This window comes from Emydura macquarii, unplaced genomic scaffold, assembly GCF_026122565.2.
Source record: "Emydura macquarii macquarii isolate MOO-44397 ecotype Brisbane River unplaced genomic scaffold, CSIRO-AGI_Emac_v2 contig_1110, whole genome shotgun sequence".
Lineage (NCBI taxonomy): Eukaryota > Metazoa > Chordata > Testudines > Chelidae > Emydura > Emydura macquarii.
In genome coordinates this window covers 554,728-571,662 of record NW_027131247.1, presented here as the reverse complement: position 1 = coordinate 571,662, position 16,935 = coordinate 554,728, and the positions used below count along the sequence as shown (strand labels likewise).

Genomic DNA, 16,935 nt, shown 5'->3' with positions numbered 1-16,935 from the left:
GGCTCAGGCACGAGCGAGGCAGGAGTACATGTGTTCAGCGGTAGAAACATAGACACCAAGTGACTGCAGGGGCTTCCAGGGTTGGGCAGCAGCCAAGGAGGGGTTTTGTGGAGCACAGAGTTACCTAAAGCTGGGCTTAGCTCCCTTTGTGGATCTGGCTTTGTGTGCCTGGGATGCAGACTGAGCGAGCCCATGCTTACTGCCCTTGAATTCAGTGCTGTGCTGAGTGATGTACTGAGCACACTCATTGTCAGTTCACTCCCCTGCTCAGCGCTGCATGCCTGCTGTATCAGCACTGCCTGTATCTCCCCCTACAACTCTGCTGGAGTTCCCTGGACAGTTTGCCCCATTGGAGAAACAGGTCAAGGGAAAGGGGAACTAGGAAATCATGTGGAAATTGACCCTGTCTTGCACAAAGTTTTGCTGGTTGACGACTCGGTATTCTTCAACAGAAAGATGTTGCCTTGAAAAATTCCCCACCCATCTCTCCTTTCAGACCTTCAGCTGTAGGAATGATCCAGTGACTCTCCCCTTCCCCTCCTGCCAACCCTTGGTATTGCTGCCTGTCAGACTTTATGGTAACCTCTCTGGGCAGATGCTGCTGGAGGAGGGTTTTTGCCCTACAGAACAGAATTTTGTTTGCATAGCTGCTCCTGTAGAGATTCATTCCATGACTCCCAAGGCCACAAAATATCTGTAAGCTTTCCCATTGGTGCTGATGCAGCCAGTGACTATGAAAGGTGTCATTATATTATCCCAGACCTATGGGCATGTCTAGGCTGTGTTAGCTGATGAATAAAAACTCCAGTGCCTGAAACGGTGCCTGTGTGTGTGAGACCATGGCGCTGAGACTGAAACAATGAAAGCGTCTTGATGAGTTCTAAGGCTGTGACGTTGCTGTCTGGGAGATGCATGCCTTTACTGGGCCTAGGGACCTGGCAGGTAAGCGCCATGGCAGCACTTCTCTGGTCTCTGTTTCATTCCTGACTAAGAAAACATCAGTAGTGGTCTGGCTCCCAGGAAACTAGGCACATACCCAAAGTTAATCTCATCATAACTTTCTGCACTTGGAGCACAGTTAGGTTTCTGGTGAGAGGTATCTAATGCAGTAGTGATCAGCTGAAAGCTGAAGGGAGAAAAGCACTACAGAAATACATCAATAGCAAGCTTTGGGAGCAGGTAAGAACAGCCCACACCCCACAGATGGCTGGATCAAGCACGTTGTTTTTTTAAAAATCATCCATTTCTGCGCTTCTAATTGTTCTTTTAATTCCTGAGCGGGATCACCTGAGTGTGCCTAGAGAGAGGGTGGAAATCAGTAGGAAAGCAATGGGAAACATAACGAGCTAAACGCCGAAGGGGCTGTTTCCTATTAATGCTGAAGCCCTATCACAGGGTGGCTGACCCCTTTAACCTGTGCTAGAACAGGTGTGCCCAATTTGGCCAGTTAAGAAGGTGAGACAGCCAGGGGGACTATAAAAAGCCAGGCTGTTGCAATGGAAGTGGGAACCTGCTGGGAAAAAGGTAAGGAAGCAGCTAGTTATTGGTGTGGCTACAGGGACTGAGAAGGGCCCTGGGGAAAACCTTCTGTGGGCTGTAGCCCAGGGTGGGCTGAGGAGCTGTTTTTGGTGTGTTTTCCCTAGGTGTGGATACTACTACTCCTACTCCTCTGTCTGGAAAGAGACCCTCGGTATGGCTGGTAAGTTCTAAGCTTGGTGAGGGAGGCAGCATGTTATAGGCCACTTCACATAACTCCAGCAGTGCCAAGGGGTGGGAATTCAGTGTAAATATTCACTACCACATCAGGGCTGCCTCACCTTGCCACCCTGATGCAAAATGGCCTCAGTGTAGGTGAGAATTGGACAGACCAAGGTGAAGGAAAACAGTTCAAGGTTCTCAGTCCAAGGTTAATCTGCCCACATTGCATGTCTGTATAGTCAGGGGGAAAATGGTGTGAGCTGGAAGTCTTTACTTGGGACATTCTCCTCCATGTTCATGGCTGTGCTGCTGAATTTTGCAGCTCTGGGTCTAAAGTTGCATGCTTTGGTATTAAAGCTGGTCAAGAAATTCCCTCCCAAAAATGCTGCCAAAGGAAACTTTCCTTAACTATGGTCTGAGTTTTCTTTGGGGGGGGAGGGGAAAAAACTAAAATACAACCAAAAGGCAATGAGTTTTCTGCAAAAACTGATGTAGTATTATTTTTCTCAGAAAAAGAGAGCTGACCAGGAATCTGCCATCACATCTCTACCATACTGTGCAATCAGAGCCTTTTACCCTCCCAGATCGTTGGGAGGGAAGTATGGGAAATGCTCCCATTAAAACAGGTTTGTGCTTTTAAAATGCAATTACAGCCATCTAGCTGGGTGCGGAGGAGGAGGAGTAACTGACATGGTGCAGCTCAGGCTCATGTTTTCTCTTTTGGCCCCAGTATCCTATTCAGAGCTCGTTTTCAGCTGATTGAAAAAATTGGGGAGAAGGGGAGGTGGACAGAGTTACTGTTTCCCCCAATTGTCCCCCATTCTACACACATGGCCCAGGTTCTTTGCTCTGCTGTATAATGGGAACCTTTGGAGCTCAGTCAACTCTCAGTAACTTTAAAGGAAGTCTTATCTCCCTGTAGCAAGTTACTATAGGCCTGTTTGTTAGACTTGCCTGATTACATTGGATGGCTATTACATTTGCTGTCACCTTATAATGTTTGCTATTCTGGTCCTGAGCAAAGTTACCATTGTGAATTGGGTGTGCAAATAACTAGAGGCCCAAGCAGTGTCAGCAGCAGATCCTTTGAGTATTTAATTGCTCTGTGTAATTGGTTAGGAGAAAGTAGTTCCTTTATACCAAGTCCTGGGCCATAGGCAGCAAAAACATCACTAGCATTGCCTCTGCACATCAGCATGCATGTCACTGTACTACATAGTTGGGTAAGTAAGTGTGGTGCTTTAAATGCAGAAGGAAGGCTCTGGTCTTGCTTTTCTCTGGCACAGTTGTTAACCTTTTCCCCCCCTTAATTTGGTGCCAGATGTACAAGCAACATAATGGTGGGCCTTCAAGATGATTCACTGTGATACTGGAGAGGTGATCTGCATTTCATTATTATGTGGCAACCCTGCAAATACACCTAAGCAAACACTGACAGGAACTGGTGAGCGACTGACTCCTCTCTTTGCAGGGGGGATTACCAGTGGCCATCAAATCACAAAAGGTACTAGCGGAATATCTCAGGGTTTGACTTGGAGGATGGAATTTCAGACTCTCTTGCTTTCATGGGTTTAACTTAGGGGGGTGTCTAGGCATTTTCTAGCCATAAACAACCTTGATTGTCCCCCAGCCCGTTTTATAAAACTACAATTTACTGCATGATCTTGGCTCTCTGGACTGTGGCCTCCATTATCTCCCTCTGAACTGTTCTATTGGTATAAAAAACCACCCAGCAGGAATGCCACCATCCCATCCTACTTATCTCTGTGCTTATTACAAGAGCAAGTTGCTGTCCCATTGACAGTGAGAGGTGACGCAGTGAGAACTGCTGCTAGGAAGTAGGTGTGACTCTTACCTTGTGATGGTGTTCAAGATATCTTGAGGCCGTGTGGTAGGAATCCAGTGCCATCAGTCACTTCTGGGGAGGGTTACAGGCATGAGGGTGGAGGTGGGATGGGGTGTATTTTGCTGCTGTATTTACACACTTCTAGTGTTCCTCCTGGAATCAGTTCAATTGCTGGGTATCTACAACGCTGTTATTTAAATCTGTATTAAAATAGGGATACTGGGCACTGTTAGATTGGAAGGGGTTCTAAATGCTTTTTTTCCTAGGCATGAACTAAATCTGCATTGGGTGTCTTACAGACTCAAGTCAGATTTTCAATCATGTAACAAATATTTTCTTTCAGTTTAAACTTTTTTTTACACATTACTTCTCCACCTACCACTGTTAGGGCAGATTTTTTTAGCAATAGAGAATCTCACATGCTAGCAGTGAAGATGCATTTAACTGAAGACCATGTCTCCTCATTTCATGTTGGGCACTTCATTTTATTCCAAGGGTGAGATACAAAATAGGCAAAAGACAAAACCCAAACTATAAAACACTACAAACAAAATTAAAATACCTTCCACAGAGCACACACAACAGGAAGCAAGATACAGACTGTTCCCCCATAAACCAAGCCAGCTGGATAGGTACACGCACAGGAAAACAAAACTAGATGGGAAGAAATGAGATTTGCCACTTCAAATGTCCATTTACACACACTGAAGAAGTAAAGGAAACTAAGTTAGCCTTCAATTCAGACAGATCCTGATTAGTTACCCCATGTCTGTTTTCTTATGCAGGGGGGTGGGACTCCTGTGTCTTGAGGTAAGTCTAAGGGGAACTTGCTTAGGGCCTCACTCTAGCCCCAACTAAGCATTCACACTGTGCTTTAGAGTGGCCTGTTTTTGTTTAAAGACCCCTTCCATCTCCATGGTGAAGTCTGCCTGTGGTCTGAAGAGCTACACCATAGGAAGTACCCTAGAATGCTTTTCCTATGGGGTGTTGTATGTCTGCACTGCAGCACGTGGAGACACAGCAGAGCTGGCTTGAACAACGTTAACAGTGAAGCTGCAGCAGCATGGGTAGCTACATGCCACATACTCAGGGTCTTGGAGGGGCTTGGATAGCCACAGCTTTACTGCTCTTGTTACTTGAGCTCAACAGATCATGCTAGCTCAGATCTGTCCTAGAAGAGCAACAGCCACACCACTGAGTGTGATACCACCCCCCCCCCCACCCTCCCATTGGGCAGTCGGGTAAAGTAGCACAGTAACCAGGCCCTGTCATGTTCACATGACTTACATCCCACAGCTTGCTTCTGGACTCTAGTCATTTGGCTCTGGTTTTCAAACATTTATGCATTTTGTCTCATGAGACTTCATCTGGCCTGTATTTAAACTACTGTAAGTGAAGTTTTTTTAATAATGCTACTTCCCTTCCCCCCTGATATCTGAATGTAATTTCCAGAAGCATATCACCTTTAGTTCTAGGTGGGCATTACATGGGACTTTTTTGATCTTACATTAAAAAAATTGTTCAATGGCTGTTTTAGGACAACCTCTTTGGTGCATAAACTAGAAAAGAGCCCGTGTTTGTTGCTGTTGGGTCTTGCTGTTGACTAAAAGCTGAGGCTAACTCTTCTACACTCAGAATATCCACACTAGCAGAGCTTTCCTTCTCAGCAAAACACAGAGTGGAGTAACTTAGTCCACAGCAACACATGGTGCTAGTTAAAACCCTACCCTGGCAGATCTCATCACATAGTAAGTGTGGGGCATGCTCCAATACTGTGGTACTGGTAAATATGGTAGGGCAGCAAATGTCAAGATTTTAAACCCATGGGGCCTCATCTTGCAGTCTTTATGCAATAGGAACAGTTTGGATTAGCAGGATGGGGGAGACGGAACCGCTTAAGGCTTTTCCAGCCATGACCGTGCTACTGTACAGCGGCCTCAAGTTCCAGGAGGGAATTTGAATGAGACCTGCTCAGCAAATGCAACACTTCCACAGGGAAGAGCAGAGTTCTTTGCCCGAAATTGTCTTGTTCTATATTTCAATAAGTTAAAAATATTTTGGCTTTGTTTGTTAAATTGGTAAGCAATGTTGGATTATTTTTTTAAATAGCAGCAGCAGTGTGTTTTGTTGAACCCTTTATTCACTAAAACAAAACTGAACATATGCTACATTCTTAGTAAAAATGCTTTTCAGACAAGTTTATGTAAACAGTGTTTGGGTGACAGACTCACCCTTACTGTTTCATTATGTATTTGATTGATCTGAGGCTCAATTTGAGGGAGAGGGCTACTGACTTCTTTTTAAATAAATCAGTTAGGAAGGAATTAATGTTACTGGCTCAGTAATCTAAACATTCATTTCAGAGAGCACAAGACATTCTAAAACTTCCAGCTAGAGACAGGAGGATAAACTGTCTAGAGAGAAGGGGGGAGCGAGGGGAACATTGTTGCAACAAAATGCAATACATCTAGACAAAGCGAGATAAGAAAATCCTGTATACAATTTCACAGTACACTAGTATGACAATTAGCAATAATGAGATGCTTTAAGGACATCATACCATCCATCATTCAAAAAAAGTTCTTCACAGTGAGCGTGTTCCATAACATTCTTTGATACTAAGCTATCCCATTCTTAGTCTGCACTGCAAGATGGTGTCTAGTCACATAAGCATTTCAGTTTTGGCCCTTAATGTAGTTCCCTGGTTTAACCTCTTCCTCTGTAATTTACAAAATCAAGCTGAATTTAATGGCTGTGGTAAATTTGCTCAATTTCTAACTAATGAAAAGTCTGTGTAGCAAGTTTCATAGGCTCCATGCCTTACAATTATGAAGAATAGGGGGGTGTCCATCCTAACATCAAACCAAATGCATGACTGACTTTGCAATATTTATAAAAATCTCAAGGTAAAGCTCTTTCGAAACAGTCAGACTGACATCTCTTTAATTTAGTATCATGTTTCTTTGGTCCTTTGTATAAATGTAGCTATTTTCTTTTTCTAAATATTAAGCACTTGATGTTCTCCTCCAGATTTGTGTCATGTAGCAATTCATATTTAAAATATAACTAGCATATACTTAATTTACCAGCAGAGCAACAGCTGTCCTACTTCTAAAGTCAAATCTCATCTGTACAAGCCTAGATGAGCAATTCTAGCTAGTTTTCCACTGAGTTGATTAGGGGAAGAGAAACCTCCAAATCAATTCCTCTCAGGAAATGGATGGGGGTACAATAGCATATTCAGAATGATCCTTCTTGGGGGGTCTCATTTATATTAAAATTTAATGTGAATAAGGATATAGGATGTAAGCCTGCACATCCTCCTGCCTTCAGCCTTCCAAATTAAAGCAGTTTAAGAACAGCTCCCTCCCTTTTAAAAATGAAAGTAACATAAGCTGAGGCAAGAGGGAAGAAGAGACCTATGGTTGAACTATCTATAGTTAGCATGGGTAGTGCTTTGCTAAACATAAAACTGCTTGTTCTTAAATCCTTCAGTTCAGGCCGAGGTGTATAATGAAGTTAGCATCTATTGCAATAAGCAAATCCTGTAGAGAATTAAATTGCTGTATTTACTACTTCATTCCTAACCACAAATTAGTAGCTCAACACATCTTGCATTCACAATTAATTAATGACTGTCTTTTTTTAAAGAAAAATCAAATTCAGTTCATTCTTGGTTTCATGGAAAATATATATGCTTACAGCTCTTGCTAAGATGTAAGATGCTAAGCAGTCAACAGATCCTGCCATTTTGTATCATATTCATGGAAGTTTACATTATTTATGTCAGTTAATGTCAATGTTAAGAAGGTGAAATGGCATTGCTAGAGCCCACAGTTCTTTTGAAACTGCTGGAGTTTGTCTCCTGAGTCAGCCTGGATGATGCAATAGACTGTAGCACAGTCCCTCAGAGAGCCAAGTTCTAGTATTGAGACAGTCCCTCTGGCAAAGCGGAAGTCTAGAAGGTCAAAATATTGTTCAAGGGCAATGAGTGACCTTGAGTGTTCCATTAATAACCTACAGGCTTCACTCTAGGTCTTACAGGAATGTCCTCTTATAAACCTTGTGTGTAACTCTGGCTGTTCTAGTCAAGGCTGGGTTTGAAGTAATCAAATCTCTCCTTTGCAATGAGGAGGCATACTGCCATCTCTGCGTGCCTTTTGTTTGAGTCCAAGGAATATTTAACAGCTTCGGCTTTTAATGCCAACTACTTAAACTGTTTTTTGTGGTCTTGTGAACAAAGGCTTTTTTATTTCCCCCACATTTCAACTGGTCTAATTCTCAAACCCACACAATTTCAGTGGCAGGTGCTATCTTTCAGTAGCATTAAGAAAGTATCTGCAGCAATGAAAATGAAAGCAATGCATCTGTTCCCTGCAGCTTTCCCAACACACAGGCATGGAATAGAGTAAGCTTAAAATATACAAGGAGACTATTCTTGGAACAAGTTTCCTGTACATCTTCCACATGAGCGGCAGCAAAATCAACACAGAACCCTAGGTTGGGGTTCTCTTGAGTGTTGCACTGCTGATGTGGAAGGGATAGATTCCCCCCACTCCCACCATGGGACTGATGCCCTTTGTGAAAATTACATGCTGGGTCTTTGGACATGGCCAGTGTTCCTTCTATTTTGGTAAGCTATCCAATACTGGGTCCGATGCTGCTCTCAATTCAGTCAATGCAGCTCATTCTAAACTTAACTGCAAGAACTCCAGAGTCATGGTGTCTAACAGCAGACTTTGGCCCACTGTCTCTACAGGATTATCAGTTGCTAGACATGGGGCATAGGCCAGATGCTTTGAGGCTCATTTTAGGCATGCTTACCCTATTACAGAGACTTCAGTGACTGAGCAGAATCTCTTCTGGAGTTCCCTTTATGTAGTAAACGGGATACAATTTGACCTACTGTCTAAGCTCATTGATGATCTAGTACAGCTCGAATTTCAGTGTCCTATGTTGGCACATACCTTCACTCGCTGAGGGCACTGCAGAGACTTCAGTCAATTGCATCATATCAGTGAGGATCATTTATACCTAAACTATCTCAAGTAAGACCCTCAAACTGCTCCCTTTAAAAGATGACCAAGTCTTCTAGTTAACACCTTCCATGAACATCTTATCCTTCAACAACACAAAGCTACTGCCATGGTATATGGAATCAATAGGACAATCACTAATGTAACAATTATGGTGATTTTATACACACACTATGATTTAGCAAAATAAGATTTTTGATCTAGGGGACTTTAAAATCAAGGTAGTTTGGTACCAAAAGAAGTCTCTCCATTTACTTCCCCTTGCCCCCGAGATTCAGATGTGCTTTTACTCTACAGTTACAGATTTGGCCAGATTTCTTGGAAAATCAACCTGTAAAGAGAAGAAAAAAAGATGGAACTTTTTTGTGAGCAAGAACACAGTAGTTTACACTTCATAGAAAACCACTGAAGGTATGACAACATGAAAAAATTACTGGCATCTGTTAAGGTTTTGTCCAAGCAAGCAAATAACGTGTCACGAAAGTATTTCATGATAGTTGCAGTTTGCAAAACTGATCTCGCTAGGCCTCTCCTGCACCTATGGGGCACAGGGTCCAAGTATTCGTGTTTTGTAAATTATTTACTTCAGAGAGATTTCATACACTTATTTTAAGATGTGCAAACTGAGGCATAAAGGACAGGATTTGGTCAAGGTCACTTTTAAAGAAGGGAGAAGACAAGAGTTACTGGAAGGAATTATTATCCAGTCTCCCTTAGTTTAAAACAATAAGCAAGAAAACCACTAACAGGTTTTTTTAAAAAACTTTGAACTGAAAATGTTAGACTCACATGGTACATTTTGTTAAGTATTTCATGTAAGTCCGAGAACTTGCAACGCTTTGAAAGAGAAGTCCCAATTTGTGGCTGAGGTAGTTTAATATACAAAGAAAATGCAAAACTTTTTCAAATGTTCTTTACTAGGGTTTGCAAGTAGGAAACAGACCACTTGAGTTTTGTGCAGAGGACTTTGGAAACAGTACTTCAGCCAAGAGAATTGTTGCAAGTAAATCAGAATACAGGAAACTTCTCTGGTCCCTGAAAACCACTGTTAAGCTTAGTTTTCAGCACAGAGGGCTTGTCTATAAGAGACTTCATTAGTCACAAGCCTCAGGGTGTAAATCTACAAGGCCTGCCACATGTTAAGTAGCTGTGTGGACTCTTATGTGCTAAAGTTCCCTAGTGTGCTCAGCCCTACTGTGGTTTTCAAGCGCTGTAGATTTATACTCTGGCTTGCTGCATACAAAGTCTCAGTGTAGAGGTGCTCGAAAGAATTCTGCAAAAACTGCAGCAGTGACCATGATCAGGCTCATGGGTGAAGATAGTGTATTGTATTTGCCAAATGTTCTTGCAGGGCATGCACTGTAACAACAGCGGAAGCACAGTTTCTGTACAAGGGAGGGATGATTTAACTTCTTACATCAATGTGCGAAGAGGTTTATGTTGAGGGAAAAGAGTGCAATGGTAAACGCGGAGAACAATTCTGTTATCTGCCATTAACCTAAGCCACTTAATTTTGCTGTAGTTCTGTTTCCCCAGTGACTTCATCCTGACAAGCCTATTAAAGGTGCTAGTAAGTGCAAAAGAACTGCATGGTGGTCTGTTCAGTATAACAGCTCATTCTTAAGTCCTTTGAACAGTATATACACAGTAGAGGAGGGTATTTAAAGGCAGTATAGTACTTACATCATATCCTCTGAGAACTGCAAGATGGAAAGCCAGAAGCTGTAAAGGGATGACACTCAGGATTCCCTGCAGACAGTCCACAGAATGAGGAACTTTGATTGTCCTCTTATTGTTCTTAATAGTCTCTATATCTTCCTTATCACAAATCACTACAGGTCGCCCCTGGAAGGAAGAGAAGTGTCAATAAGTAACAGGCAGCGTGAGAGAGGGGGCCATTTCTTGGGTCTGTCGAAATCACTGGCAAAACTCCCACTTATCTCAAGAAGGGCAGGAATCTTTCACTTACAAATCATCCCAAGCAAAGCAAGTGAGAATAGCAATAGTATTTACCAGAATCCAAGTGACTGCTGGGTGTGTGTTGTGTGTGTTTTTTTTTTTTTTTTTTAAATACTTGAGCCTGAAACCTGGTGGGTGTGAGGGTGGGTGTCTGCTCCTTGGCTGTAATACAAGTAACTTTTTGTAGTGATGACTGAATAGCATTCAAATGTAGTCAACAGCAGCACATGTACTTACAGTTTAGGATCTGAAACACACACAAGCCCTGATGAAAAGGGATAGCGTCAGGCAATAATTAAATTATTTAAGGTGTTTGATATGTAAGGCTGCCTTCATGTAGACTCTATTTTCCACGCTCGTTAAGTGAAGAAAACAGTTTGGTTCAGTTGCTCTACCACAACTGTGCAGGATTTGGGGAAAGTTTTTAAAACGCAGAAACATTTTCCTTTATTTAAATGACCAAATTACTGGTTTTAAAAAACTGAGTCTAACCCTCCTTTTCCTTTATTACTTCGAGCCCAGAGCTTCCATACATAAAGGAAGAGTAACATCTATGTCATGTTAAACACTGCAGCAGTCTTCTTCCACACAAGTTGATGATTATATTATTGTGGAATTTCAAGGTAATTTAACCAAGGAGCCATATGGTAAGCTGTTACCTTTAGGTATCTTGTAAAAAACTGCCATTTAAAAGGCCCAACAGAGTATTTACATCAGAGAGCAAGTTTTAGGCATTGGCCCCCACTGGACTGAGACGACTGAACAGGCAGAGTTTACAGCTGGACTTGACCTGGCATTCTAAAAATCCCACAAAGAAATCCCTTCAGGTGCACTGTAAAACTGCTTCTGGTAAATCCAGTGATCCTAATCTTAACACTTCTTGAGCGTCTTAGTGATGAGGGGAACATTCTAAATTTCTAGACTTAAGCTGACACCACTTATGTCCCTCTCCACTTACTCACCTGCCGAGCCATGACCTGTTGGAGAGCATTCTGGCACTTAGCATAGGTATGGTCCCTCATGATGATCATGATGACGGGCATCAATTTGTCTACCAGGGCAAGGGGACCATGCTTCAGCTCACCAGCCATTATACCTTCCGAGTGCATGTATGTGATTTCTTTAATTTTCTAGAGAAGGAGGAGGACATACCCATTAATCAAGCTACAGCATGGCCCTTATTCAGAACCTACAAGTGTAGGGACATGCTTTTTCCTGTGATAGGATGGTGCATAAACTGGCTCTGTAGTTAATCACCCTTCCCTGGAATGTAGAGGTATCTTAACTGTTTATCTGTGAACTCTTGTCTGAGCTGGTGTTTGCACAAGTCAGCTGAAGTGGGTGAGAAACCTGGATGAATGTCACATCTGAGCCACTTGAGACAGAGGACAGGGCAGCAGCTCTCCTGGGTTCTATTGCCACTGCGGTTGTAGGTAAGTCAGTGTCTCTTTAAACCCCTACCTACCTTCCTTCCCAGCCGCACTGAGGCTTAATGTTTGTATTGGGGCTTGAAAAGGTCCTACTCTGTTTAAGTGTTACCTAAATAATAAGTGTGAGAAGAGGAAATATTAAGTGTCCGTAGCAGCAGCACATAGGGCCAGATCCTCCCTGGGAACGGCTGGGTGTGCTAGGCAGTTTTGAAAATCTGGCCCTGGTTACATGAGTGTTGAGCACTCTTGAAAAAGAATCCCTGACTCATTGAAGGAACTCACTGCACTAACAGGGGTGCCCATGTTTAAAGCTCATACCGTGGGTCTGAGGATTGTAAGTGCCAGTGGGTTTTTTGCATTTATCATCCTACTCTAGCAAAGGCATTTAAGGGGGGTTTAAAAGGAAGAGACTGCTTACCAAAGCCCCCTCAAGACATGTAGCATAGTGATACCCACGTCCCATAATCAAAACAGACTTCTGATGGTAGAGCTCCGTTGCCAGTTTCTGGATCTCATCATCCATGCTCAGGACTTCTTTAATCAAGTCTATTAGATAGGAAGAGACCAAGGGTTAATCCAAAGCTATAACCACAGGCACCACCATGTTTGCCTTCCTTTAGTATCAACTGCCATTTGACAGTAGTGATTTACTGATCCTGGTTTTCCCTTCGCCCAAAGCCCCTTTACACTGCTAGTGTATGTTTCTGAGTGAGACTCAGGTCCAAAGTTCACACTGAGATGCGGATGTATCATCCAATTCCCCCCAATATTCATTGTGCCCTGAGTCCCTATTTTTCAGTGGGACTTAAGTGCTGTATACATGGTGGCCCTCGACCGAGGGATGCATTTCACTCAGCAAGAACTCAAGTGTAAATGCAATATTAAGAAAAGGTGCTTCATACCTGGTAGTACCTTTAAACCACGCATTATTTCTTTCCGTCTTTCTTGCATAGAAATTCTGTCATCACACATCATGAGGGCAAACATCACCAGAGAAACAAACTGGCTAGTGTAGGCCTAAGGAGGAGAGAGAAATGCATCATTTTTAAAAGCATAAATATTACCCTATTGCCTGTGATTTTGAGAGGATTAGACAGCCAGTTTGTAACACTTATATAAGAGTCCTTTACACTTGTATAACCTCATGCTCAAGCATCATACATCTAATACTGTAATGTCAGGCATCTATACAAGCTCTTCAAGAGCACCTTGCGCATTCCTGTCAAAAGGATAAAGGCCAGGATTTAAGGGAGTTCAATGCCTGTTTAGCGCTGAGTTTCAGGGGCATCCTTTGAAAACGTCAACCAACATACATATAGGGTAAGGTCCATTTACACTGTCCGTGTCCTAAAAGAAACGGAACATACGTGCGAGAGTCCAAGGCTTGAGAATCTTAACCGCTAAAATTGTAAAGGTATTATAAAAATGCCATATCACTAACAATAGTTAATGGAACTGTGAAATGCATGTGCCCTGTGCAACAGCTGGAGATCACCACAATGAAAAGACAGCACTGCTGTCGGATGGTATGCAGCTGAAGAGAGAACACCAGTTTTGGGGTTTAAACATATAGTTTTTAATGGGCACATTAACTGGTTCAGGAGTACGTTTTTTCTGTTTGAAAGCTTTTGAAGGTCCACTTAAAACAAGCAGTTTTTCAGACTAGTCTTTGATTTCGTTATCATGAAAGTGATTTCATGCTATGAAAACGCACCTTTCATCCTCATTAAGGAAGGAAACAAAGCAAATGAAATGTGCAAGACATCTGTTCAAAGTGTGGGCCATGCTGATAAATTGTGGAACAATTTCATTCCTAACTGCCTTAGCTAACACACACGCACACTTAAGGTTCAAGAACAGTGCATAGTAAATAACATGCAATGAGTTTATAATAGCAAACCGAGTGGAAAATCTGATTTTATATCTAATATAAAATGAGAGAGTTTATTCAACAAGTGCAGTAAAGGCTAAACCAGGTGCCATTAGAATAAATGGCAGAAATCCCATTGAGTTCAGCTGGAACAGGATGAAAGCTGGAGGTAACTAGTATATTGCCCTCCATCTCTGATAAATTCTGATCCCCACATTAAAAAAGAAAAGATTAAAATTACAACAGCTAAAAGGTTAGCATTTTTGCTTAGGAAAAATTGTGGATCAACTGACCTGAGAATTTAATCAAGATATTTCAATCTGAAGAGTTTGACCAAACATTTCCCCTTGTCTGGCCTTTGTAGATATTCATTAAAAAGGGCAAGGTGAGATTGTCCACTCATTACTCATAAAACATTAACTGCAGCAGAGGGCTGCTTAGCTAACACCTTCACCCAGGTAAAATCTGTAACTGGACAGAATTAGCCAGGGAAAAGCAGATTATGAACTTTACCTTTCTCAGGCTGTAAAATAAAGTAAAATCAAACATTTAACAAATAGGCAACAGGGCTATAACAACATGCATTTCTGGCTGCAATGAAAACCAGGGATTAAAAACTCTGCACACCTCCACTAATAAGTGAATTCCTATGTAGTAATTAATTTTTCAAGTGATAGCAATTATCTTTAAAAAGATGCTGCTTTGCTAGTGTGAAACAGCTCTTTCGCTGCTTAATCAGTGCAGTGCTTTGAAACCCTTGAAAAGAAATATAATTGCGAAAAGAAAAACCATGCGGTGGCCTTTGACTTTGTGCTAGTCAGATTTTACTCCTACATAGTTGAATACATTTCTTGAGTCTGCTATCTAAAAGTTCATGTAAAGAAAAAGGTTTTGTAACTATGCATTCGTCATTGTTTACAGAAAACAAGTTTGACTAATTTGCTGCAGAAATTTTAAATAACCATAATCATGCACCACAGTTTGATATCTAGGATACTGACACCATTGTACTTGGTAGCATCCAACTGAAAGTTAACTACTAATACAAAAGAGCAACATTAACATTGCTTGTATTTTTTTTATCACCCACCAGTAAAGGCTGCCTTTTGGATTATGTTCTCAAAATGGATTTTCTGAGCAACATCTTCTAAAAACTGGTCATTAGTTATCATTCTACATTAAAACTGCAGCACAGACAGGTGTGTCTGCATGGCTAGAGAGAAAAGGCATTTTCAGTGACCTGCAAACTGTAGCGTTGGAAATGCGAAAACGGCTTAAGGACAAACAGCTCTCACAAGAGTTTTTGCAAGAGACTCATGAATTTTCCATGATCAAATTCCCCAATGAACTGTTAAACTCAAGTGTGGTTTTTGGCTGAATTGATGTAGCAGATTGACATCATCTCTCTCCCTAAACTTCACTAAATCGAAGCAGATTTCACCGTGCAGAAGCACTTTATCAAGCAAAGGCAGCCAAGCCAGTATCTTACGCTGTGCCTTGAATAGTCAGACATATCAACCTGGGCCATGAAACCCCATATTTAGTAGACATCTATGCACTTTTTTTTTTTTTTAAGACTATTGACTAAAATGACTGCTTTTAGTATGCCTTTAAGTGCAGTTATTTCCTTTCATCAGAATAATGCAGACATTTAATCCCCTCTTTAGTGACCTGAACCTGCACCACAGATGGAGCACCTGGAGCAAACGATGAGAGATGTTGGAAAATCGCTCTGACAAGAACCAGTATAACTTTCAAAACAGTTAAACTTTTTCTGCCACCCAGCTCTGGAAACTAATCTGTTTATAGCAGTTTGTGGGGTAAATGTGCCGCCTTCTTCACCAGTTACACAAAGCCTCCTTAATTTTCTCCAATACAATTTTTGCAGGTTTCTCTTATTCAGCCCAAGTGTGAGATTGGGCAGATATTGTATGATCATGAAGGTGATGCAGAACCTGTGCCTACAACAGCCACAGAGGACAACAGGAAGAGTAGAGATGTAAAAGCTTTAACCCAGAGCCAAGACCATAGTCTTCGGTGTGAGTGATGCATGCATGTGGTCAGCAAAATTGTATTCTGCAGAGACTACCTCATTACTTGTACTATCACAGCATTTGTTGTAATAGGAAGGGGCTGAAACCCTAGAGTGTAACTAGCATCCTCAAATGTGGAACTTGTTTCCCTTTTAGTCTACCACAGCCCCAGCTTGCTCACCTTTACAGCATGTGTAATTTGATTTACATCTCTTGCCTCCAGGAAGAGTCCCTGAAGAGGCAGCTGGAAGTTTTACCGGCAGGAGGGACTGGAGGAAATACAGAGTGGATCGCAGAATGACTGTCATAAGGGGACTGGTTCTCCTTTCACTTATACAAGTGTAACTCGGTGAACTTGAGTGAGTCCTCCCGATTTAAAGCCGAATAAGTGAGAGGAGAAGCCGGCTTGAGAATTGCCAAGAGCCACTAAATTAGCACATGTTAAACAAGCTGAAATAACACTAGGGTTCTACTAACTGTCTATTTAAAAAAAAAAAAAAAAAAAAACCCCAGTTGATCTATTTAAGTATGGACAGTCTTGGAAGGAAAAGTAGGGTAACTGTTAGCCACCCAAGTAGTAACAAGGTGTCCTACTTTGTGTATTAGTGGCACAGTTGTATCTTTTTCCATTTGTTCTTGTTAAAACTCCCCGATTCCCTTAAAAATGTATCTAGCAGTCTGCAGCACTGCTCCTCAGTGACAGAATCATCCATCTTAAGTGCACAACTTGGATGTACAATACATCTGTTCTTTTGGTTATGGGCAGCCATGTAAAATCTGTGGCCATGCATCTACTCAAAAGATCAGATTTACTGTGGTGTACACAGCAATGTTAGTATTTTATTTTTGACGCATGTATTAAGAGTGAAACAGTTTAAAATAAAATGCATGATTTTTAGAAACTAATATGCCTTATTGTTTTTTAGATAGTTTTTTGGTCTGAGCTTGAATCCAAGAATGAATTCACTTTGTTCCCTGACTTTAAATGTTAAGACTACTTCCATCATAGAATTCTACAGCTCAGTGGAAGTCTGTAGTAGTTTAGTTGTTTGTTGCACGAACA

General features: G+C 41.7%; 1 protein-coding gene and 1 long non-coding RNA gene across 11 annotated transcripts in view; one reads left to right on the top strand and one right to left on the bottom strand.

The window, feature by feature from the left end:
• The first annotated feature begins 1,641 nt into the window (after nt 1–1,641).
• On the top strand, nt 1,642–16,883 carry LOC137151569 (uncharacterized). 9 transcript variants are annotated; one of them, XR_010919300.1, is made up of 8 exons: nt 1,642–1,699; nt 2,209–2,324; nt 3,020–3,202; nt 8,878–8,991; nt 10,419–10,570; nt 11,062–11,162; nt 11,852–11,972; nt 15,507–16,883. It is a non-coding gene; the product is annotated as an uncharacterized lncRNA (long non-coding RNA). The 9 variants fall into 9 exon arrangements; XR_010919303.1 differs by having other exon boundaries at nt 11,062–11,186; XR_010919301.1 differs by having other exon boundaries at nt 11,057–11,162.
• The window catches only part of GFPT1 (glutamine--fructose-6-phosphate transaminase 1), a 51,283-nt gene continuing 38,356 nt past the window's right edge, over nt 4,009–16,935 (bottom strand). For both annotated transcript variants that reach the window (XM_067545830.1, XM_067545831.1), the window contains 5 exons: nt 12,872–12,986; nt 12,388–12,515; nt 11,502–11,669; nt 10,264–10,425; nt 4,009–8,911 (listed from right to left, as the gene is read on the bottom strand). In XM_067545830.1, the coding sequence (XP_067401931.1) occupies nt 8,867–8,911; nt 10,264–10,425; nt 11,502–11,669; nt 12,388–12,515; nt 12,872–12,986 (618 nt within the window). In that variant the 3' untranslated portion in view covers nt 4,009–8,866. The remainder of the gene's footprint in view (nt 8,912–10,263; nt 10,426–11,501; nt 11,670–12,387; nt 12,516–12,871; nt 12,987–16,935) is intronic.